Genomic DNA, 25,652 nt, shown 5'->3' on the forward strand with positions numbered 1-25,652 from the left:
TGCTTAAGTTGTAATTTTCTGAAACTTAATAGATGTCTAGGGCCAAATCCAACTCTCATTGGAGTCAATGATAGGCTTTCTATGAGCTTTAACAGGACTTGAATCACACCCTTTGTCCCTAACCCTATAGTTTTCAGGCAGAAAAAAATGTATTCAAGGTACTCTCTTTCACACCATCCACTTACATCTTTGCTTTTCTTTGTATATGCATGAAAGATGAAGTGGTGTCATATTGAAATAAATCAGAAAGACATTATTACAAACATGAACATTATGGGATGTATATAGTCACTTAGTATAATGAGCCAAATCCAGCTCTCAGTTACACTGATGTAAATCTAGAATAACCCATAGAATGCAACTTGCCTTCAATGAGATTACTTTGGATTTACAGCAGTATAGCTGAGAGCAGGATTAGGTTATGGTTATTAGTGTCAGTAGTTTAGCAAAGACTACGTAACCTTTCTATATACAGATCTATTAAGTTGTATTTTTATGGAAGGATTAAAATGAGTTTAATTAACTTTTTTATTGGCTGTCCCAAGCCATTTATTTCTGACTCCAGTTGCAGATTGTTTTACTACTGAAATATTTTTTCATTTTCATCAGATGAGAAACTGGCAGGTGGGGGAAGGGAGAATATGCCAATGCGTGTTTGTTTCTGAAAGGGAAATACCCCTTTGGAATAGAGTAAAACCTCTGTAGCTAATGACCCAGGGAGGCTTGTGGCTATTCTGTGTTCCAGCAGATACAGATGCAAATTTGAGCAGGACAGAGCCCTTGATATTTTAAGGTTATTTTTTATTTAATCTGAAAAATTATTGTTCAAAATTTCTTGTGTATACGTCATAGGTCTCATTCACTACTGCATTGCATCAGTTTTATGCTGGGGGAGGGATAGCTCAGTGGTTTGCACATTGGTCTGCTAAACCCAGGGTTGTGAGTTCAATCCTTGAGTGGGGCCATTTAGGGATCTGAGGCAAAAATCTGTCTGGAGATTGATCCTGCTCTGAGCAGCAGGTTGGACTAGATGACCTCCTGAGGTCCCTTCCAACCCTGATATTCTAATTCCACTGAAATCATTTATTTCAATGAAGTTACACTGGGATAAAACTGGAATAATGCAGTGGTGAATCAGGCCAAGTGTATCTCAGTTTCTGACTATATCGTACAAAGCAAACTCTTTCTACCATTTATATTGCTATGATGCAACTGGGTGCAATACATAATTAGTAAAATCATGCTGATTAAACATTCTCTTGTGTTTATAAAATGATTAAAAATTAGCTGTTGAAAAGTTTTATTTAGTGAAGATTTCTTTTAAATATCTTCATGTAAAATTAAAAATAATTTTAAAAATAATGGTTAATTGGTATATTTACATCAAGATGTATCTATTAAGGCTTAAATTCTTTCAGTGAAGGCTCTCAAAGTGGTACTTGGTGAACTGGAGAATTAAATACTTAAATGGAATTACAGTAGCATAATTACCTTATTAAAACATTCTATTAGGCAATTGGCTTGGGAAGCCCTGAATAAACATTGAGAGTTTCCCATTTATCCAAGCACAAACTTTACACGTGCAAATAATTTAAATGCACCCTGTATCTAGTAATATCAACTTTCTCCTAGGGTCTGATCTTATATCATTAAAGTCAATGGGAGCAGGAGTGGGCCCTTAAAAAAGCATTTCTCAGTATCCAGTGTGGTTGAACTTAGATACATATTCTGATCTGAATTGTTAAGATAAGGTGAATAACTCTTTGTGTTTTGGGTGCACTTTTAATTGGCATTAGACTTATTCAATGAGAAGCTAGTGTGTGTAGATCAAAACCGAAATTGGATTACATTAAATTTTCACAAATCAAAGAATTGTGCTTCTATGTAAAATACACTGCTGACTGATCCAAATTCTTCCTTTTTCTGCAAATGTAACACTCTCAAGCACCTCTTTTGGTAGCTTATCAGTTTGATATATTTCTTATCATTTGTGCAATAAACACAGAGATGTGTATCTGAAAACGGAAAAGTTGACCTTCAGCTTTTTTCAAAAATATTCCTATTCCCATTCTCCAACTAGGCCTATTGTATAGATTGTATTTGTATTGAGATGCTTCCTGTTGAAAGGCTTCCAGTTTAAGCAGCTACACCTCTACCCCGATATAACGCTGCCCGATATAACATGAATTCGGATATAACGCTGTAACTCTGGGGGGAGCAGGACTGCGCACTCCGGCGGATCAAAGCAAGTTCGATATAACGCGGTTTCACCTATAACGCAGTAAGATTTTTGGGCTCCCTAGGACAGCGTTATATCAGGGTAGAGGTGTATATGATTTTGTTCTGATGTTGTCAAGGTCACATTAGTAGTAAATTTGTCTAAGTAAACAGTTTCCTTTGGGCCTCTCTTTCTCTAAAAAAAAAAAAAAAATAAACGACAAGCACACACACACACAAAACATAAACAAAAAACCCAAAACCCAACAATAACCACCTTTATTTTTTCATTATTGAAATAATAATGCATGTGTGTTACCATATGCATATCTATGTACATATATTTGCCAACAGTTAATCTCACTGTGATATGTTAGATGATACAGTGTAGTAACTATTAGCAAATGTGAACTTTGGGCCTGACCCTGCCAACTCTTACATACTTGCTTATCTTTTGGCACATGATTCGTAGATTTCAAGGCCACAAGAGACCACTGTGATCATCTAGATTGACCGGTCTTGCACAAGCCATGGAACTTCCCCAAAATAGTTCCTAAAGCATAAATCATAGAAATTAAGGGCTGGAAGGCACCTTTGCAGGTCATCTAATCCAGCCCCCTGCACTGAGGCAGGACCAAGTATATCCGGACCGTTCCTGACAGGTATTTGTCTAATCTGTCGTCCAATGATGAGGATTCCACAACATCCCTTGGAAGTGTAGTCCAGTGTTTAACTATTCATATAGTTAGAAAGTTTTTCCTATTATCTGATCTAAAGCTCTCTCGCTGCAGATTAAGCTGATTACTTCTTGCCCTACCGTCAGTAGACACGGAGAACAATTGATCATCACCCTCTTTGTAACAGCCATTAGAATATTTGAAGTGTGTTATCAGGTCTGCTCTTAGTCTTCTTTTCTTAAGACTAAACATGCCCAGTTTTTTTTAACCTTTCCTTAGAGGTCAGGTTTGCTAAACCTTTTATCGTTTTTGTTGCGCTCCTCTGGACTCTCTCCAATTTGTCCACATCTTTCTTAAAGTGTGGTGCCCGGGGCCAACCTTAAAGGTGGGTGACGTGGGCGACCGCACAGGGCACCATGGTCAGGGGCTGCCGTGATCAAGTGGCAAGAAATGGTGCAGGTCTGGGGTACGAGGCTGTGGAAGGGAGCTCAGGGCAATGGTAGGGGGAGAGGCAGCAGAGCCCAGGGGTGATGAGAGGGGGTGGGGGAGCCCAGGGAGGCAGCAGGGGCCAAGGGGGATGGGTGGGGAGACTGGGGGTCAGCAGGAGTGAGGGGGGAATGGGTGAGGAGCCCACAGAGCAGCGGCCAGGGATACCAAAATACAAGTTAGCCCAGGGTACCATTTTCCCAAAGGCCAGCCCTGGTGGTGCCCAAAATTGGACACACTACCCCAGTTGAGGCCACCCCAGTACTGAGTAGAATCCCGTGTCTTACATATGACACTCCTGTTAATACACCTCAGTATAATAATAGCCTTTTTTGCCACTACATCACATTGTTGGCTCATATTCAAGTTGTGATCCACTATAACCCCCAGATCCTTTTCTGAAGTACTACTGCCTAGCCAGTTATTCCCCATTTGGTATTTGTGCTTTTGATTTTTCCTTCCTAAATGTAGTACTTTGTGCTTCTCTTTATTAAATTTCATCTTGTTGATTTTAGACAAATTCTCCAATTTATCAAGATCATTTTGAAATCTAAGCCTGTCCTCCAAAGTGCTATCCAGTATTGATTTTAAAATAGCCAGTGATGGAGAATCCACCACGACCTTGGCAAATTGTTCCAATGGTTAATTACCCTCACTGTAAAAATTGATGCCTTATTTCCAGTCTCAGTTTCTCTAGCTTCAGCTTCCAGCCACTGTATCATGTCATACCTTTCTCTGTTGGATTGAATAGCCCATTATCAAATATTTGTTTCCCATGTAGGTACTTATAGACTGTAATCAAGTCACCCCTTAACCTTCTCTTTGTTAAGCTGAATAGATTGAGCTCCTTGAGTCTATCACTATAAGACATGCTTTCTAATTTTTTAATCGCTTTCCTGGCCCCTCTCTGAACCCTCTCCAATTTATCAATATCCTTCTTGAATTGTGGACACCAGAACTGGACACAGTATTCCAGCAGTGGTCGCACCAGTGTCAAATACAGAGGTAAAATAACCTCTCTACTCCTTCTTGAGATTCCTGTCTATGCATCCTAGGATTGCATTAACTCTTTTTGCCATTGGCCACAGAGTTGCACTGGGAGCCCATGTTCAGCTGGTTATCCACCACAATCCCCAAATGTTTTTCAAAGTTACTGCTTCCCAGGATAGAGTCCTCCAATCCAGTAAGCAAGGCCTCTATATGGCCTACAGTCCCATTGAATTGAGTGGGACTGCTCATGCATCTATAGGTGAGCACATTCCTAAGTGTTTGCAAGATCATGCCCTATTATGGTGGGCACTGTGTATGTATGCATGAACACTTACAATGATTAGAGGAATAGAAATGAAGGGTAAAGCACTCATAGAGTATTCTCTGAAATTTAGAAAGACTGGGATTTATTACATGTAACATACAATGTTTCAGCATCCCAGCTTTCCATAGCCTTTATTATTTGTATTTTGTTGTGCTTTTGTATTTGAGATGTTCAAATATAAGCCATTAACTTTGTTGACCTGTCATAACCAGTCATTCTATTTATTTTTAATTTTTTCTGTCAAAAGAAACTGATTGATCACATTATTTTGGTTATAATGTCAACACGCTGAATTGAATACTAATCATGTTTCCATGTCATAACCATTATTTTCCTTTTCCGTTAGTAGAAAGGGATGGATGATATAAGTTCATTGATGTACTTGAGGCTGTTTGAGGTAATAGTTTATTTCTATAGATTGTTTTGTCTTGTACCTCATTATGTGCTGAAGGGTGGAAATGAAGTGCTTGTTTAATTCATGTGTGTTTGTTATGTCTGCTAGTATCTAGAAGCAAACAATTTATTGGCCAATTCAGCTGCATGTTTTTATATAGCATTTATAATAATTTGCAAAAAGGATCTCTAGTTAAAAACTTGTGTTTCTCCTTAGTAAATAAAAAGTCATTTATTTTCCTGGTGACATTTGCTAGAGTAAGAATGTGTTTTAGATGTGAGTTTTGAGTTTTCTATTGTACTGGTTTGTTCTCGATGTTGTCCATGTCTGTCTCAGTAAGCAACATTAATGTAGTACTTAGAATTTAGCAGTGTTTTTCTAGCAAAATTTAATGTCTCGTTTTGAAAAAATTGCTCATTCTCAAATTACTACCTGTCAAGTTAGTTTTAGTTAATAATTGTCATTGTCAATGTTAAGTAATGATTTGCAAGTGTAAGATTTTACAAAAAGGTTTACTTTTGATCTAGGTTATATGCCAAGATGACTCTGACAAGTTGAAACTAGGTGGGGACTGGTTAAAGGCCTTGACTTGACTCTAAAGCTGTATGTGAATTAAAATCTGCGAAACTTGAGAGGAGCGTACCTAATTACCTAAAAGAAACTCAACAAGCAAATGTATTGTAGCTTGTTGATCTTATTTCTTTGATAATTCAGAATAATCTTCAAGAAATATGTAGACTTCTTGCTCAGATTCTTGAAATGTGATCGCAGAAGAACACAATTGTCATTTGGCACAAACCCAGAATTACACATCTTTGCATGATGCACCTGGACATATGTGGCAGGTCTGGTAGAATCAGCTAATTAACAACACAGGCTTAAACAGGCACCTCATCTGGCAGTGTAGTTAGTTGCCTGATGGTGCTCAGCAGGATTTGGTAGTGCTTTTTATTTTTCTATCCTAATGGTCTGCTGCCCACCTAATTTTGCCTTATTGTCAGCCACTACTTACCGCAGCTTGAGGCCCTCCCAGGAGGCTGAATTACTATCAAAGGATTAGGGAGATGTAGCCTTGCAGCTCTGACATTTCTGATTACTTGTCTATGCCAGAACACTAATTAGCTGTGACTAATTAAGAAAAATGTTCCTGCTATAGAAAACCATTTAAAAGAACTGAGAAGTAGAAAAGCAATTCAAAAGCTGAGCAGTGCTCAGATTTGCCGATGCTCTTTAGATTTCCACCAAAGCCTTAACTCACCTTTAATTGTGCCTAATATTTAAAAAAAAAAAAAAGCAGCCCTCCATATGTGAATTGATCTCAGTTTTTCTCTTGAACTGGAAGAATGTTTGTCTCCTTAAAACAGTTTGTAGTATCACTTTTCCTTCCAGTGAAAAAAAGAACAAATCTTTTTATTTTTCAGGCACTTTTACCAAACATTGAGTATGAATGAAGATGTTTTGTGCGCACACACATGTATACATACACACAGAGCAAGAAGCTATCAGTATCTTGCAAATATGTTATTTAAAGTTCACTGCAGTGTTATTTTTTCTAAATTATTTTTCCCACTTTTTTTTTTAAATGAGAAGCTCTATAGAAAAGAAATAAACCATTTAAAATCTGGTAAAGGTAGTCCAGTATGATTTTATAAAGAATACAGGAACTTTTATTTTTTCCAAATATTATTGAGAAGCAGAGAGCTCAGTCTAGCACTGATCCAACAAAGCTCAGTACTATTGAAATCAATGGAACTACTCACATGCTTAAAGCATGTGCTTAGCAAGACCAATGTACACAGTGCCTTGCAGGTGGAATCCACTGTGAGCATCTTTAAGAGTTTAATGGTGTGACTTTTCTGTAGAAGAATGCTTGCAAGTAATTCCTTTGGCTCTTCCTGACTATTATGACCTGGGCATAAGCATGGTGGTTGGTCCAGATGTGGTCCTAAAGGTCTGGTCTACACTGGGGGGGGGGGATGAGCTAAGTCGGTCTAAGTTACGCAACTTCAGCTACGAAAATAGCGTAGCTGAAGTCGACGTACTTAGAGCTACTTACCCGGTGTCTTCACTGCAGTAGGTTGACTGCTGATGCTCCCCCGTCAACTCCGCCTACGCTTCTCGCTCCGGTGGAGTACCGGAGTCGACGGGAGAGCGCTCAGGCGGTCGACCCCCGCTGGATTGATTGCTCCAGAGGTAAGTGTAGACATGCCCAAATTTTCCCCACCTCTTCATTTTGATGATGTTTTTCCCTAAGTCCTTGAAACCTCCATCTTGCATCTTATTATTGTCACCCTCCTTTACTAGCATGAGAAGCCATGGGAATGATTTCACCTCAGAAGTTGTGTGCGTCATAATTCAGTCAGCAAGTTGTGCTCATGGGCTAGGTCTACACTACAAGCAAAGGATGTGATTCCCAGGCCGTGTACGCATACTCACGCTAGCTCAGTGGGAGCTAGAGCAAGTATAAATAGCAGTGTAGTTGCAGTAGCATGGACAGCATCAGCACAGGTTGACCATGCCAAGCACCAACCCGCCTGAACCCTCTGGGTATGTACTCAGCATGGCTGAGCCACTGCCCGAGTAACTGTGGCTACACTGCTCTTTATACTCACACTAGCTCTCAATGAGCTAGCGCGACTATATGTAGACAAGCTGGGAATCACACCCCATGCTTGTAGGGTAGATGGAGCCATGGAGTTGTTGTGTGCCGCTTATTCCCCACAAGCTTAATTGTGTCATTTGCATGACTCCTCTAAACTGCCACAGTTTGGGGAGCAAGAGTCTCTGAGCTAGATGCTAGAAAAGAATTGAGAACTGTACAATATCTGAATAAACAAGAAACAGGGAAATGAAGTCATTTTCTCAACATTGCCAACTCTCATGCTTTTATCATGAGTTTCATATTATTTAGAGTGTCTCCAGCTCCTGGTTTCATCTGATAACTTGAGAATCTCAGCTTTGACTTAAAAAAAGAAAAAGTACATTTCTAAGCCTTATGGTTGTGGAGAAAGCTTTGAAAACATGAATCCTAAAGATTCAAAAAAGAGAAGGCAAATTTTAAAAAATCCCAACCCGGATTATTTTGTAAATCTCATTATTTTTAAGCCAACCTCATGATATCTGGGGGTCTGACTCATGATTTGTAAATGCCTGTGGCTGGCAATACAGTCTTCTAGAAATATTTATGCTGGCCATCGTTTATTTAGACTTCTTTTCAATGCACCTATCCATCCATGCCTATGCATCAAGAAAAATAACCAATTTTAGCAAACAGTGAACTCCTCCCAACACCTAGTCAAGATTAAATCCGTTAACCCTTTTGTCCCGCTAGGGCTATGTGCAAATAAGCAGCTCGTTACAAGTATTTTATCTTTTATCTAGATGGCTTGAAAAGTGTCTGGTACCTTAATGAAATTTATGGGACACTTACAAGTTTACACATATAAACCAGCACTGAAATGTTAGATGAGGCTGTTGGTAAGTGTTAACTGTGCCTACAGCTGTCACATTCTGTGCAGTCAAGGAAAATCAATAGGGATTGTACCATTTGTATTGTCTTATCTAATATTTGTTCACCATGAAGTGCCAGGCACAAGCACAACCTAGAGCATATTGATTTTGTGATGTAGTGTAATCCACACACACATAGTCAGCAGGTGAAACTCGCAGCTTCTGGAACCATACCATGCAGGTTTGGTGTTTTTTACTTGTGTCTCATCTGGGTCAAGCTCACTGCAAAGCAACAACAACAACATTATGTGTAAATATTCACAAACAGAAACATAACTGTATTATTCACCATGTAAAGAAGCTGCCAAGAATGAGAGGCACCCAGTGAGAGTGCTCTAGTTTTATGATAATTGGTATACAGCAGCAGAAATAGGGTGTTCCTTTGTAAATCAGAATAGTTTAATGAGAAGAAGCTGCAAACTATCTAACAATTTGCAAAGTTAGTAAACATGTAGTAGTAAATACTGCTTGTCTGATCCTGCAGTGTTGAAATCAGTGAGAGCTTTGCCACTGATTTCCGTGAGCATAGGGGTCACGTGTATATATGTAGGATTTCTTTCAACCAAGAGAGTAGCCTCGTTTTTAGTGTTCCCTCATATATCTATGTACCTTTTCATAGGACTCAGGTTTAACACCTGTCCTTCACTTTTCACTGTGCACTGTACTGTACATATGTAAAAATGTGCAAACCAAATTGTAAAAACACAGAAGTGAATGGCACATGGAGAAGTTCAAGCTGGGTTGAAAAAAATGTGTAAGTCAAAGAATGCAGGTGTGTGAAATGGAAAAGATCTGCGCATCAGAGTTGAAAAGAACTAAACCAGGAGTTATGTCATAGAAACAACATCCAGATTAGAGAGACAAGCATTTTTAAAATGCTCTAATTTAAAACATGTTTGCCAAACTTCAGATGTAAATTGAGAGCTACCTTTATAAGGGGCAACACCACCAGGCCTGAAAATAAGCCATTTTAGGATCTGATCCTGCAAAAAACACTTATTCATGTCCTTAACTTTACACATTAGCCGTTCCATTGGCTTTGATGGATGACTCACAAAGGTAAAGTTAAGCTGCTGCATAGTAGTTGTAGGACTAGGACATTAGTGATGGGGATAGTATTAAGTAATTTAAAACAGTAGCCTTTCACCTTTTATTTATTTATGTTGGGGATTCGTGTTGGCTTAAGCTCAAGAAACATTCACTGGCTGGTCTCATTCTGTTCCTTGGTGGACATTGGTCTATATCATAGAACCACAACATACAGCAGAGCACACAAATATGGCATGACTGGTAGTAGGTGCTCAAGGAAGCCCTAGTACTGTAATAGCATAAAGCAGTGCAGTTCAGGAATGAAGTGCATAGGCCGGGGGGTGAAGCTATATGTTCCAATGCCATTAGTCTCTCACTTTAATAAGCCCTACATTAGCACACAATATTTAAAATAAAGATAACATAACAGATGTCCAGGTCTGCATGGCAGCTTTGTGTACAAATAATTTTTCAAAACCCCACATCATTCTGCATCTATCATATGTGAGGAAGGGAGATGCAGATGATATGGGTTCCAATTACAAAATTACCAAAATGTTGCAAACAAATTGCACCTCTACCTCAATATAACGCTGTCCTCGGGAGCCAAAAAAATCTTACCACGTTATAGGTGAAACCGCGTTATATCGAACTTGCTTTGATCCGCCGGAGTGCGCAGCCCCTCTAAACCCTCCTCCCCTCCCCCCCTCCCCCCCTCCCCCCCCGAGCACTGCTTTACATCAGAATTCGTGTTATATTGGGTCGCATTATATCGGGGTAGAGGTGTATTTTGAAATTTTATATTCTGTCTCTGAGATAGCAATGTAGTATACAGTATGTGGATGGATGGTTACTGTATGTCATGTATTGAACATTTACATTTGTTATGGATGACAGTACTTCCACAATCATGTAGCCTCCAATTCTGAGCTCAGTTTAAAACAAAAAAAACTTTACTTTTCTTCAGAAAAACAATCCCCTTGAAATGCAGCATGCCATATCTCATTCCATGGCAGAGTTTTTCTAGGATGTTTGGAAAAAATCAGAAAGAATTTTAAAGCTGTGGGATTTAAAAATTTCCCCCTCAGTGACATATTTTTTAAAATGATCCTAACAGTTTTTGGCTCTTCCTATCTCCAAAATGGCTCTGCCAACAAACTCCAAATTTGTTTGGTATTGTTGGCCCCGTGGATTCTGTGGTTTGGGTGAGTATTTTTGTTGGGTTTCTTTTTTGCAAGGGAGGTATTGGTGGGTCGATTACAAAAGTGGATAATACGAACCCCTCACTAAAGGAGGCAGGGAAGAGACTAATTAGGGGATAATTCGAGTAGGGATATAAATAAAGGCACAGGAAGGCCGGAGGGGGGGCCCTGAGGGGAAAAGGAAGTGTTCTTCCTTCTAAGTACAGGCCAAGATACAAGAAGAAAGCTGATCACCTTGCTGTAAGGAGAGAAGAGACTTTGTGAAGAAGTAAAGGTCTGTTTGTCACTTTACCAGGCTGAAAAAAAAGTCCCAATCCTGTTTCCCTTTTCAGTGGGATTGGGCAAAGAATAGATCTGCACAGTTATCAGTGTTTTAAAGTGGCCGGCTGCAGTATTGTTCTTCCCCACTCCTCTCTTCCCAGGGCCTGCTCGAGGCACCAGCGCAGCAAGCAGGTGTTTGGGGCGGCCAACGGAAAGGAACAGCACGTCCGGCTCTTCGGCGGCAATTCGGCGGTGGGTCCCTCAGTCCCACTTGGAGGGAAGGACCTGCCGCTGAATTGCCGCCAAAGAATGAAGCGGTGGTGGTAAAAATGCTGGAGCCGCCCTGTCCCTTCCTGTTACCTGTGGATACAGTTTGGGCTGTACAGAGCAATTATTTACACACACACACATACACACACACACTGCAATGCTCTAAATTTTTTTCAAATATTAGAGGGAGAGATTTGAGGTGGAGGATATGTGGATGAGCAGGAGTCCAGGAGGAGGCCTGTAGAAGTGGGGACGTGAGTTTCAATAGACTGGGTGACTTAGAACTGTGCTACTATGTGTTGGATTGGGGCGTCTGTGGGAGGAAGAAGAATATGAGAGGACAGGAGACTGGCAGAGCATGCAGTGGGGAAAGAAGGGGAAGTGCAGGGAGCCAGAGGTATAGAAAAGGGTGCAGGGGATTGGGGGAGGCATAGAAAATGGATGCAGGATACTTGAGTAGGAAGGTATACAGGAATTGGGATGGGGAAATGGAGAGTTTATCCATGAAAAATGTTAAATATTTAAAATTTTCTAGATAGAAAACTTTAAGCACTTAGTTTACAGCAGGGATCGGCAACCTTTGGCCCGCGGCCCGCCAGGGTAAGCCCCCTGGCGGGCGGGGACGGTTTGTTTACCTGCCACGTCCGCAGGTTCGGCTGATCATGGCTCCCACTGGCCGTTCCAGGACAATGGGGGCGGCGGGAACCGGTGGCCAGCACATCCCTGCGGACGCGGCAGGTAAACAAACCGGCCCAGCCTGCCAGGGTGTTTACCCTGGCGAGCCACGTGCCAAAGGTTGCCGATCCCTGGTTTACAGTGTAGATAAAAAGCTCCATTCCCTTCCACTGTCCTCTAACCCCATAATCCACACAGATACAACTCTAGACACACACAACTCCACATGCACAGGGCCTCATAAAATGTCACAGTAAGGATCCCCTCCTGTGGACCTTATATCCCAGATTTAATTTGATTTATAAAATTTATAAAAAAACAAATTGAGGAAATTCCCCCCAAAAAATATTCATTACAAGAAGGTTTTAAGGTTGAAAGTGTGTTTCAATGGAGTGTAGTTGGCACCCAAAACCAAGATTAGTCATCTCTTCACAAAATTGTGAACCTTAAACACGCACACACACAACTACAAATGAACAGTTACAGGATTCACCCAGTTTCTTTATTCTCATATAATCCTTCATCATTATCATTCCATCAGATTTACACTACCGCCTGACATTAATTTTGCCCTCCCTAAAAGTGTCCGATATGTATGCAGATGTCAAAATAACAAATGACTGGAGATCTGAAAATCTTTTTTATTATTTTATTTATTGAAGGGACCCATTTCCAGTATATTACTACATTGCTCACTACAAAAAACTTCTTGTTATCGGATACACAATATAGTTAATGTAGTTATAAAATACAACTTACCAGGCCTATCTACAATCGCATAAACCTAAAGTACCATACAATCAATGGACATTATATCACCAAATTACACCAGTAATTCATTAAAATACTATTTTACCCCTTCATCATATCACACTATGAAAAATCTGATGACATATCTTCGTATACCTTTTGAACTATATTATTTTTTGAATCTTTACTACACAATGAAAATAACATACAAAATCAACAGTACACATCCAGCAGCATATTTCCATTACACAACAAATTGAGTTGGCCAAACTAAGATTGGGTGTGTAAAACAGGGAGGGTTATAGTGGGTGATGAAGGATTGTATGGCAGACAATTATTGGCTATTACTTAACTGATCATTTCCATACAGTTATTAATATTTGTTTTTTAAACATAGAATTTTTTAAAAGAATCAATTAAAATGTACCTTCAAATGTAACACTTTGTATTGGTTTTTTTTTTTGTGTGCATCATAATAAAATAATATAGTCAGGCTTAGCAAATATATATTAAGTGCATATCTAGGCCAAGAATTAGCTACTCCAGTACAGATCCTTGCTATATGTTCTACTGTGCAGTGACCATAAGTATGGAGGCCACTTAATTCTGGCAACCTAATTCCAGTACAGTACTATCTGCAAATTCATATTCGCAAATATAACTTCTCTGTACACTCAGTGTTCTATAAAATGTGTGCAGCATAAAAATGCCACCTGATTCTAAAAATGTTTCAAACTAAAAGGTGAGGCTCCATACACTGTTTACCTGAAGCAATTACTTTTTAAAGAATTCTGTGTAGAATAATTATTGGTTTACCAAGATAAAAATAAAGTTTCAGGAGCAGCTATAAAAATATTCTAGTTACTCCTCTAATAAAGAACAGACAGGTTTTTTAGAGCAAAATAAAATTAAAAGTTGCATATTTGAAGCCTGTTCCTGCAGTTGCTTAATACCATGAGGAGTACCAATACTCATGTTACTAAGCCCTATGTCTAGTAGAAAGGGTTTACCAGATTGCACCCTTAGAACCAAATGCTGATCCCACCTGCATCCATAGCATGGAGTCCACCAGAACTTCAGGGCTTGGCTTTGTTCCACAGCTTCAGAGGCAGGGGTGAAAATAACTTAAAGGACTTACCTGTACGCCGGAGTCCTGAGCAGGGGTGTGGCCTCAACCAAAAGGGCCGCTGCGGAGCTCCAGGCACTTTAAATCACCGCGGGAGCCCGGCTGCCGGAGCTCCGGCGGTGCTTTAAAGGGCCTGGGGCTTCCCGCAGGAGCACCGGCCCTTTAAATACCCGCCCAAGCCCGGCTGCCGGAGCTCTCCAGGCCGTTTAAATCCCCGCCTGAGCCTGGCTGCCGGAGCTCCAGTGGGGATTTAAAGGGCCCGGGGCTCCCCGCAGCGGCTGCAGCCCTGGGCACTTTAAATCACCGCCGCAGAAGCCGGTCCAGTCTGGCACGGCGTACTGGCTCTTCCTGGTACGCCGTACCGTACCGGCTTACTTTCACCTCTGTTCAGAGGCCTAATCAAATGCTGACTACACACACACACACAGACACTCGCCTCAAGAACAGTTCTACGGAGGGATCTGTTGTTGCCTGTCTCCCATGCTCTCTGCCCAGGAGCAGAGTCTCTGCCCCACCTAGAGGCTAAGGGATGACCTCAGGGAGGCACTCCACATATGTAGTATCTCCCTAATTCCATAAGAGTGAGTTAGTGGAATCCCACACCCCTCCTAGCTGTCAAGTGGTAACCAAGAAGAGTGACTGGGCCTTGCAGTCCAAGATGGGAATCTTCAGGCTGGTATCTCTGAAAAAGAGCTGCCACCATTGGATGAAAGTGGACAAAGCCCCCTTGGCCGCACACACCAGTTACTGTTGGAGGGAACAGATTCTTCACACAATGCACAGTCAACCTGTGGAACTCTTTGCCAGAGGATGTTGTGAAGGCCAAGACTGTAATAGGGTTCAAAAGAGAGCTAAATAAGTTCATGGAGGATAGGTCCATCAATGGCTATTAGCCAGGATGAGCAGGGATGGTATCCCTAGCACTGTTTGCCAGAAGCTTGGAATGGGCAATGGGGGATGGATCACTTGATGATTATCTGTTCTGTTCATTCCCTCTGAAGCACCTGGCATTTGCCACTGTTGGAAGACAGGATACGGGGCTAGATGGACTTTGGTCTGATCCAGTATGGCCGTTCTTTTGTTCTTATTCCCTCCCTATCATCTCCTCTCTCCTTGGGCCAGCAAGGTTGGAGATCTGGGCCTAGTCCCTCTTCCCCAAGGCAGTTCCATTGGGTTACTGTTGCAGTAATCAGGAAGGTGAGAGGGGCAGGATCTGCAGAAGCTGCTCAGAGAAGATGAAGCTCATATGCGTGAACTGTCCAGTTCCCGCAGTCTGTTCCAAGGTCTCATGGAGACCATTAACCCTTCTTCACCAGGTCCACCTGTCTCCAAGATCAGTTAGGCTGCTGTGGAGAGACCATACATTGAATCATAGAAATATAGGGCTGGAAGGTTCTCAAGAAGTTGTCCAGTCCATCCTCTTGGTCTGAGGCAGGACCAAGTATACCTAGACCATCCCTGACAGGTGTTTGTCTAACCTGTTCTTAGAAACCTCCAGTAGTGAGGATTCCACAGCCTCTGGAGGCAACCTGTTCCAGTGCTTAACTTCATAATCCAACACAGCTGCAACATAAAGTTGGGACATGGCCCATGAAACACAAACCTGCAATCGTCCCTTAGGAACTACTCTCACTGAAGCCAATAGTTTTGTCTGAGGAAGGGCTGTGGGATGAAGCCCAGACTTGGATAACTTCATATTTATCGTGCTTCAATATTTGTGCAATGAAGTGGGGAGCTGCGTATCATATGGATGTGCTTTGGCATTAGAGCAAATGTGTTTTAGTTAATAGAAATGATGTTGTGGCACCCTGACTGAAGACCTTAGAAGTATAAATTAAATTATCTGTAGTTATAATGTAGCTTTACAAGTTAAGGAAAGCTATTGACACTCAAAATGCAACATAAACAATAGCAGATTGTTACCAGTTAATAGGCCACTTCACTGTTTAAGGGTTCTATTCCTTGTCACCCATTCCCAGCTTTTGGCAAACAGAACTTGTGACATCAGATTTTGAAAAAAATTAACAGACCGAAATGTTCAGACCTTGCTACATAAAATTAGGCATCTCAATCTGTTTGCAGTCACCAAGATAATTGGCCTGATTTTTCAGAGGTGACGAGCATCTACAACATTCATTGAAAACAATGGGAGTTGAGTGTTCAGTAACTCTGGAAACCCATCCACTTATCTAGATGTATGCATATGGAGTTAGGTGTCTAACTTCAGCACCCAAATAAGAAAACATTTGCCATAATTCCTAAGCCCAAGAAGTGTCCTTAAAGATACAATAATAGTAATAATACTTAGGTCTTGTATAGCAGTTTCATCAGTAGATCTCAAAGCCGTCTACAAAGTAGGGCAATATCATTATCCCTATTTTATAGCTGGGGAAATATAGAATGATTGAAACATTAGGTAACTAAACAGATCTTTTTGTCTATTGAAAATGTCCATATTATTTAATGTCTCTATTTATTTTTTTATAACTTGCATTTTTTAAACCTAACTTCATTATTCTTTTGATTTAACTTTTTTTCTGAAGTGTTAAAGCACCTAGCATACCATTAGTGCTACGCATCTAAACAATAATACATTTTGATACAGGTGGTATAGTATTCTAAACACTCAACTATTTTACACTGACAGTTTAGCTTTCACTGTCTTGACATACAATCTTTCCAGTGGAAACTATAATCTCTGCTATTGTTCCTATTGAGACAAGCATAGCTGGAGGAGGTAAAAACCTATCATTGTTTGTACAGCACCAATTCCTAATCAATAAGAAGCTAAACACGTCAGTAGAAAAAATATTACAGCTTTGTTTCCACAAAATGTTACAATTTTTTTTCTCTCATCTTCATCAAAAGCAGCATTCTTGACAGTGCCCATTTGCCAGGAATAGCCAAGATATAGAAACCCTATGGGGTCTTGTGATTCAGATTTAGGAATATCAGACCTAGAAGGTCTCAGGCATTGTGTATTAGTATGTATTGAGTCCTCATTCCAGGTGGCAAACAGCTGCACTTTTTTATAAAACTTCAAAAATAAATCTGAAGTGCTTGCTTTCAGAAGATAAGTGTTATATTTAATTGAATCATTCTCAAAACAGTATAGATTAGGCAAGAAAAAGGATTGTGAATATTTAATATATTTGTTTTGTATTTCCAATAGTCAACAGAATAATGAAATTCCTTAACTACTTCTCTTTAACTTGCATGAAGAAAGCACGGTATGTTGCTAAATCTCTTTTCACCAGCACTGCCGAGAAACAACTTTAATCCTTGTTAGAAAATTGCAGAGTCTGGGGCTGACAAAGAGCTCATGCTTGTTCTATTGTGAGTGCTCCTGGGCCCTGAGAGTGGAGCCCTTTACAGCTGCATGGATCCAGCCTGGCTCAGCTGTACTATTTAGGAGAGGAGGTTTGTCAATTTCTATTGACAATGGAGAGAGTTTTTCAGTGCCTGTAGCAGTGCTGAACACAGTTGGGGATCAATGCCAGCCATTCAAGCTGCACCCTCTTTCATTGCTTTGGTTTGTTAATTCAAGACTAAAGGTCCACTGAGGGGGTTTAGGGTGTTTAAGAAAGCTGATGAACTGTTTAAGAAAGCTGATGAACTGAGAGCGTTTATAGCCCTGGTGTGGCAATTTCCATAGTCAGTGGCAACTATTGGCACTGAGGGAGTTGTGTCCTTGTTGACCCTCTTGTTATTAAAAATGCACAAGTGCTGCGCTTCTCAATATTTCAACACTCTTTCATTGTCAATACCACCTTCTGAGCCCTTCAGCTTGTTGCTTGCTCTAAAGATCTTCTTAGATTGGGTTTGAAAACTTCACCTTAAACACTAGATTAGACTGATGTTCTGTTTTCCGTGCTCCTGTTGATTTGTTGAACCTTCCCAGGGCTGGAAAGCAAGTAGCAGCTTGATGGGGAGACAGGCTGCTAATATGATTTACCAGTCTACAGTCATGCACAATAAGTGTGAATAAATACAGGGGTCTCACAGAGTCAACCCTAGCCTTTCCTTTTCTCTTATTTTTACTTTAAAAGAGATATCTCTGGAAAATTGAAGTGAGTAATGCATGCCCTTACAGGAGCTGGATGAACCATGAATAAGAAAAAACTAACATATTTTTTCTTAAAGTAGTTGGCTGCTGTCATGCACTGATGTGAAAAAATATATAATATTCACTTACTGCTTTATGCCTGCATAGACCACAGCAAAGAATAAGCCACTAATACCGTATCATTGACATCTACAAGAGTCTTACTGCCCTTCCAGTATCATTGTTAGAAGGGGGAAAGTGCATTTTTACCAGTTAAAAAAGAACTGTTTTTATTTAAAAACTTTGAAAGCTAAAGGCCATTATCTGACTGCTAAAGGTTACAAGTGAGTTTGCAACAGATCTTCCAAATGACACGTTGGGTGTATACTCTGCCAGTAAACTATACTAATGATGGTCAAAATGCGTGGCCTGCTTTCCAACTCCCTCTGAGTTTGTAGCACTGTGCTTTTTTTTAACACCATTTTAAAAAACAGAAATAGGGACACATTCATCTTAGATAGGCTAGAGGGAATTCCTTAAATGCCCAAAGTCTGTGTATTAGAGGCCAGAAAGTAACAGGTATTCTTTCTAGCAATGCTACTGGCTGGGCGGGAGGAGAGAGACCCTGAAAATACGCTAGCTGTGTTTCTTGTAAAAATTCTGTGACAATTCTGGCTTCAAAATTTGAATGTCATTTTCCATATAGTGCTTTTTAAATGTTTTCTTAATGTGTTTTGATATATAATATCAGATAATACTGTTTAATGGTAATTTCACTGTATGATTTTCCTGTATGTGGTTAACTTGTTAAAACTAGGCTAAGAATTTTTCAATTATTTTGATTTTAACATTTTACCATTTTTGTGTTAATAATTATAAAAATGCTTTTTTGCCCTGGTGCATAGATAATCCTATTTATACAATGGAGGGACAAAGTTAATTTTTATTTGCCTCTCAAATATTGCCTCAGCAGCATTTATTCTCTAGTCTCCAAATTTAGCTGGACTAATATGAAGCAGTGATTTTAGTTTCTTGGCTGTGTTTTCAATGTGTCTGTCTTAGTGGGGTGATGTAACAAATTTGCATTCTATGGCAGTTTTCATTTACATATCTGGATTTTTTGAAAATACACACATTTTGAGAGAATGAGACAGGTTCTGTTCTCAGTTTTCCTTCTACAACTCATTTATCACAGTATCTGCAGCTTGCTCATTCATTCCTTACCAATTATTTCAACACAACCCCCTTAGCAGAAGTAAATTGTAGCTCATGTTTTGCAGGTTTTTTCTCATGGAATAATATTCATTTCTTGAAAATTCATTGATAGAATCATGTTCTGTATCTCTCCCCTGTGCAAGATTAAGATGTGTAGCACCTAAGCAACAAGAGGATAGATTAGGTCCATCTTGTTTCAAAGAACAGTAGAGGATCCAGAGAGAATAAATGGCTATATGACATTTCAAGTTTATCACGTCAGCAGAGTCCAGCAAGTGAATTCACATATATGCTATTTGTTATAGTACATGACAATCATCCTGTATCAGCCTTTACTTGAATTAAGACCCCATTATCCATTATTTCAAAAAAATGTGAAGTAATTGTAATGAAAACCCTAAAATAAGTGTGTGACTAATAAAAGAAAAGAAACTCTATTAAGGAATGTCTTTCAGTGATCCGGAGCACTGTTCCATGGATATCAAATCAACCCTACATAATATTAAACAAATCAAGTTACTTCATTTTATGAGATTTGTATAGCCACATGCATTTTATTCAGTGTGTTTGTTCAGTTCAATATAATAATAAATTAATAGGAATACATTTGAAAAAAAGTAATATTAATTTATTTCCTGTGATATGTAATTAAAATACCTTTTACACATATTAAACAAAATTGTTAAAGCAACCTTAATAAATACAAGTCAATATTATATGAAAATCTTACTTTTAATCATTACAAACATTTCTTAAAGCAGATTACTAATCACTTCTGAGTCTAGATTTATTTTATTTACTATAAAGAAAGAGTATTTAAATATATATCCAATATATGTATAAAAAGCTTGTTCCACAAGGCTGGCATTTTTGGTATAAAGAGTGCTACTTTTGTCATTAGTTAGATGATATCCAGAAACCACATTGTGTTAGATCTTTCAATATATTTTTAATTGGGCTTACAATATTCAGAGAGTGCATACAGTAGCCATCCTTTGAACTTTGTTAATATATGCACCTTGTATCGTATGCTACATTTTGAAACATAAACACACAATGTTTCTCGTCTTTACATATCTGTGTATGTTGTAAGGGGACAGGAAATTACAACAGGAAAGGATTTAAGCCTCCTCCCTGTGGGAGAGAGACTATAAATAAGGATGAGAAATGAACTCTCTCAAAGTGTAATTTCTTATTCCTAAAATGAAACAAGCCCCTTCCTTTTTTATACTTTGACTGAATGACATCTGGTTAGTAGTTTACATGAGTGAGAGAGAGAGTAAAATTGCTACAACATCTTGTAAAAACTCTGTTAACTTTAGTTAATTTTAATGCAACTTGGTGCTGTATCTTCTTGACCACTCATATATTTGAGCTGGACATTATTTTTATGATAAAATGAGCACCAACTGCAGTAAGATTATTTTTGCAATATCCATTCATAAAGCTTTGAGTGAAAATGTTTACACACATGCCTAGCATGCAAAAGGAAAAAGAAATATCTTGTAATATAGTTAGTAACAAATGGAAGGCAAAATCCTGAAAAGCTTACTTCTTTTATTGTCTGTTTCTGGTTTTACTGAAGTAAAATTCCCATTGACTTTGGGGTGATTTCCCAAAGTCAGGAGTGAGTAAAAACAGAATAAGGACTTCAGGATTTTTGGCTCATTGTTAGATGCCCTTATTCTATATTAGATGTTGTTTCCTTGTTTGGTATGGAAAACCTGAATCACAGCAAAATCTTTCTTTAAAGCTAATCTTACTGCATTTTCCCCTACTGTTTCAGCAATCAGTTCTTCCATATGTGTGTTTAATACTCATTCTTACTGACAGATAGCAAAGTGCAAAACACTATTTCACATGAATTTGTTAAAACTCAAAGACAGCGTAGTGAGTGCTAATTAATGTAAAACAGTCCAGGAATAGGCGTAGTTTGACTTCTATATTTTTTTTTTGGAGGGTGGTGGGGGGCAGCTCCAGTCAGACCAATAAGGCTGTGCCTGGGAGGGCAAATTCGGCCCCTACCCGAGACTTGTAGTTTTGGGGGGGGAGGGGCAACGCCCCCCTGTCCACCTCTAAATTATGCCCATGAGTCTAGGTCAAGTTAGTTGATTTCCTAGCAACACACGCAATTCTCTTAACAGAAAATTATATCACTGATGACTTCAAGTGCTGATCTATGGTCATTACCTCTCATTACTAAATATGTTAAATGAATACTTCAGAGTTGTTGTTTTTTTTTGTTTCACCCTTCTTTCTAGCAATGGTACAGCAGCTCCATGAAAGTCATATGTATGTGGCTGGCTGATAGATTAGACCTTCAGCTTCACGTCTACCAGCTGAAGACTCTCATCAAGATAGTGAAGGTAAACAAAAATATATTTGAATTAGATTACAAAATGGCATTAGAGAGAAAAGTGAGGGATAGTTAATAGAAAATAAACTACTATAGATAAACATGGGTCACTGTGCAAATCCAGACATATATAGTGAAGCAAATTGCTACTTTTTATCAGGATTTCATCCCCCTTTGGTTACCTGTGTGTGTGGGGAGGGGGGAAGTATGTTTAAAAATGCTTATCTTGATTTGCAGGAAGAAAGACAAGAGGCAATGAATGTGATTTAATTAGGCCACTTTATTCACTTAACTAGTTGGTAATAAATGGTACAATACAGGTCATCTTTCTTTCCTTAACCATTTCCACCTATTTGGAAGCACTGCCCTCAGGCCTCCTCCATCTGAACCTGATCTCAGCCCCTTCCCACCACCCTCCCCTCATCTGATGGAGTTAAAGGGGGCTGGAAAAAAGATGGGTTGTCTCCCTGCTGAACCAGATATTAGGAGCTCCAACCCTACTTTTACCAACTTCTGTAGGGGATGCCTCCCCCTAAACCAGTGGTGGGCAACCCACAGGGACATGCTGGCCGCTGCTTCCCGCAGCTCCCATTGGCCGGGAACGGCGAACCGCAGCCACTGGGAGCTGCGGGCAGCCATGCAAATGTAAACAAACTGTTCAGCGGCCCACCAGCGGATTACCCTAATGGGCCACAGGTTGCCCACCACTGCCCTAAACCCACTTCCAGGTCCTGTCTATCAGGGAACCATATCCCCTCTGTAATAAGTACCTGCACTGGACACCTGCCACACCTACTACCTACTAAATTGTGATTCTAGACCTACCCTCATTACCTACCTTACCCCTCACCTGCTACGGGGAAGGTGGAAAAAACTCACTTCCCTTCAGCCAATCTGACAGTGAGGGAAAAATTCCTTGCCAGCCCCAAATGAAAAAAGGCAACTAGGGCAAGCCCACAGAAGATCATAAAATCTGGTTCTACTCTGTTCCCCTGGGTGGGATCCTACTGATCAGCGATTGAGAGAGAGCCTTCTGGAATGCAGGAGGGGTATTAATACCCTCCCCTTCCCCTGGTGCACATTGTGAGTCAGTGACTCTCCCTGGCCCAGCCTCTTCCTGTTTCCCCCTTGGCTCCACTCAGATGAGTCTGTCCTCTTCCTCCTGTCCCTCATAACCCAGATGCAGTACGGATGCTTAAAAGAGCCCTGTCCTCTTTTTCCTGCTGCCTAGACAAAGAGTTATTGCATTCAGTTGCAGTGAACACCTTTCCCTGAATGAGTAGTTACTGTCCATTGTAACCTCACTACAGAGGAATCAAACAATCAGTTACAGTGAACAAGTATGTTGACTGCATTATGTCTACCATCTCAATTACAAATCCTGACCTGGAACAGACTGGAGCAATTTGTATAGGGACTTCACTCTATACACCTTACAAGGTGTTAGTGGTTGTATTACTGAAAACTGCTATTTTTTTACCTTGACAATTACAATAGTACACTTACCCCTCCTGCCCTCAAGAAAGTGGATGGTAACTATTTTTTAATTATTTTTTCTATTTCATTATATATTGTGATGTATTAGGTTCAGCCTGGAGAACACTGTACAAGTATTGGGTAGAATTTCCTAATTTTTCTTAGGCCAGATAGAGCACCAGTAGAATTAGGAACAAAGGAATTGCCATATTGAATGAGATCAGTGGTCTCTCCAGTCCAGTGTCCTATCACTGACTGTGGCTAGTGCCAAATGCTTCAAAAGAAAGTGCAGATATCCTGCATTATACAATTATTGGATAACCTGACCTCGTGGAAAGTTTCTTTCTAACCCCCCATCAGTGAGTAACTGGCTTTTGCCTTGAGTCAGAGGAATTTGTGTCTCTTTCCAAACTTTTTTAATCCTTACTATTGTAGTTCTGAATGTTCTTGTTATCCATACAAAGGTCCAATAAGAACTTCTTGGTCTCAGTGATAACCTTTTCCCCAAATTATCATGTTGTACAGTTAAAGTCATGGCTGTAACATATGGGGAAATTGATCTCTTGGACACTAGAGTTACATTTGGAATTTTCATTATAAAGTGGAAAAATGATTGACTATGGCAGATGTTGCCATGCTTACACCAGCATCAGCCCAACAGGCCATCCAAGTTTAGCTTTGCCATCTTAGAGCCAGGTCCTGCGCTACTGGTTTCAATGGAACCAATTTCCTTTCAGGCCACTGGCTGGTGACAGCATAATCAAGACACACTGTGAGTGGTGACTCCAATGAGAGCCCCCTTGTGGAATTCAAAGTTTTTCTCAAGGAAGGACAACAGTGGAAACATCACCTGCTCTCCTCCAGGGCTAAAGTGCTCATGAAGTACAAGAAGTGCACACAGTGAGAGCTAAAGGCAAAATTATACAAGTGTGGAGCTTCTGGAAAAATTGACCCCAAGTCCATAGAGTCCAAAAGATTTACCTAAACGGACACTTAAGGAGTGACTGGTGCACTGTGAGTCAGTAGATGGCAGGACCAACTATGCCAGTACTGTAGTCTACATTAAAACTACAGAGTGACACAGTGGTTACCCTTGCTTAGAGGAAGTGCAGTGAACACCTGTGCAAAACTGGTAGCAACTTTGTGGCTGGACATGCGGAGTGTTATGGGCATGTGAGAGAGGGTTCCAAAGTTGGTTTAAATGTCTATGGTCTCTAGTGTAGAAAAGGTCCTAAAATCTCATCTGCATCATTTTACATCCATCTGTATATACAAATTCTGGAGAAGGTCCAGAAAGAGCTATATAAGTTGTTCAAAGGCTCTGAACTACCATCATAAGAATGAGAGTTTAATCTTATACACTTCGGAAAAGATACCAAGAGGAAACCTTGTTGTATTTTATAAGTACCTAAAAAATAATCACAAAGTCTTTAAAAAGATGGGTTTGAGCTAAACAGCAACAAAACCCAGGGACACTCATGGAAATTTAAAAGGAAAGAAACTGGATTTAAGTAAATGAAAAGGCTTTTTTCTTGGAAGGTAATCAAAGCTTGGAATTCAAGAAAAAAGGCTGTTACTTGGACACTAGTGATACCTCAGGATATAAATGAGATTAAGTGATAATTACTTCATATTACATAATTATTTTTGTTTTATTTATACAGTACCATCAGTTTGCACAGAACTGTACACTAAGTGTGAGGTATGCCAGATCTCTGCCTCAGTGTGCTAAATTCATGGCAAGAACAATAGAGCACATGAACATGCACACAGAGGGGGAAAATGTAGTCTGAAGGATAAGGAATATTCTTTCCCCAGCTGGCCAGCAGAGGATACCTTAGGAGAAATACTAAAAAATACTAAAACTGCCAAATTATCATGAGATGCTTTAGATGTGTAACTGCTTTTAGCAAAAACAGCAGTTGCACCACCGAAGGCCACTACATTGAATTGAGAATATATCAATGGGGCTGATACTGAAGTCTATAATGAGGTAAAAGTTCCTCTAAAATCAATGGGAGATTTGTCTGGATAATGGTTACAAAATTAATCCTTAAAAGTCATGTAAAAGGAGAATTCTGAAAAAGTGTGAAAATCCTACTGTATTTACGTTAGTGAAATATAGTGAGTGACTGTATCCAGAGAGTACAGCATTTTCTGTTTGTTGTCTCATACTTGTTTTCTCGTTTAAAGGAAAAGTGCACCCACTTTGCTCAAACCCACAATATAAAAATCCACAAGGTAACCCATAAACTCTAAAATGTGGGGACTTGGGGCATAGGTTAAAGTTTTTAATTAAAATGGATATTTCTGAGCTTTGTATTGCACAAGCAATATCAGGCATGAAGGGTGTCATGAAAGAAGGCTATAGTGGATGTGGGACATAAATCAAGTGATTGGAAAGGAAGCATAGAGTGCATGAAGTGGGAAGGGTCATAAGTAGAGATGAAAGAGATATGAGCAGTGATGAAGTTCTGGAGAGATTTGAAAGTGTTGAGTAGAACTTTGATCTCAGTATGGTTCAGAACACAGCTTAAAGTGGCACTGACTTAAAGGATTTCCTTCGGGGAGCACACTATACCTATGTTCTGTTGAGTGCAGTGGCTACCAATTCAATGCAATTCAAGGTTTTGGTTTTGATATAAAGT

At 39.8% G+C, this 25,652-nt stretch overlaps 1 protein-coding gene across 2 annotated transcripts in view; it reads left to right on the forward strand.

Annotated features, from left to right (window-relative positions):
* Positions 1-25,652, forward strand: part of CADPS2 (calcium dependent secretion activator 2) — a 557,199-nt gene that overhangs the window by 528,596 nt on the left and 2,951 nt on the right. For both annotated transcript variants that reach the window (XM_024219628.1, XM_024219629.1), the window contains one exon: positions 21,434-21,538. In XM_024219628.1, coding sequence (XP_024075396.1) covers positions 21,434-21,538 — 105 coding nt within the window. The remainder of the gene's footprint in view (positions 1-21,433; positions 21,539-25,652) is intronic.

Source organism: Terrapene carolina, unplaced genomic scaffold, assembly GCF_002925995.2.
Source record: "Terrapene carolina triunguis isolate 2854851 unplaced genomic scaffold, T_m_triunguis-2.0 Scaffold68, whole genome shotgun sequence".
Lineage (NCBI taxonomy): Eukaryota > Metazoa > Chordata > Testudines > Emydidae > Terrapene > Terrapene triunguis.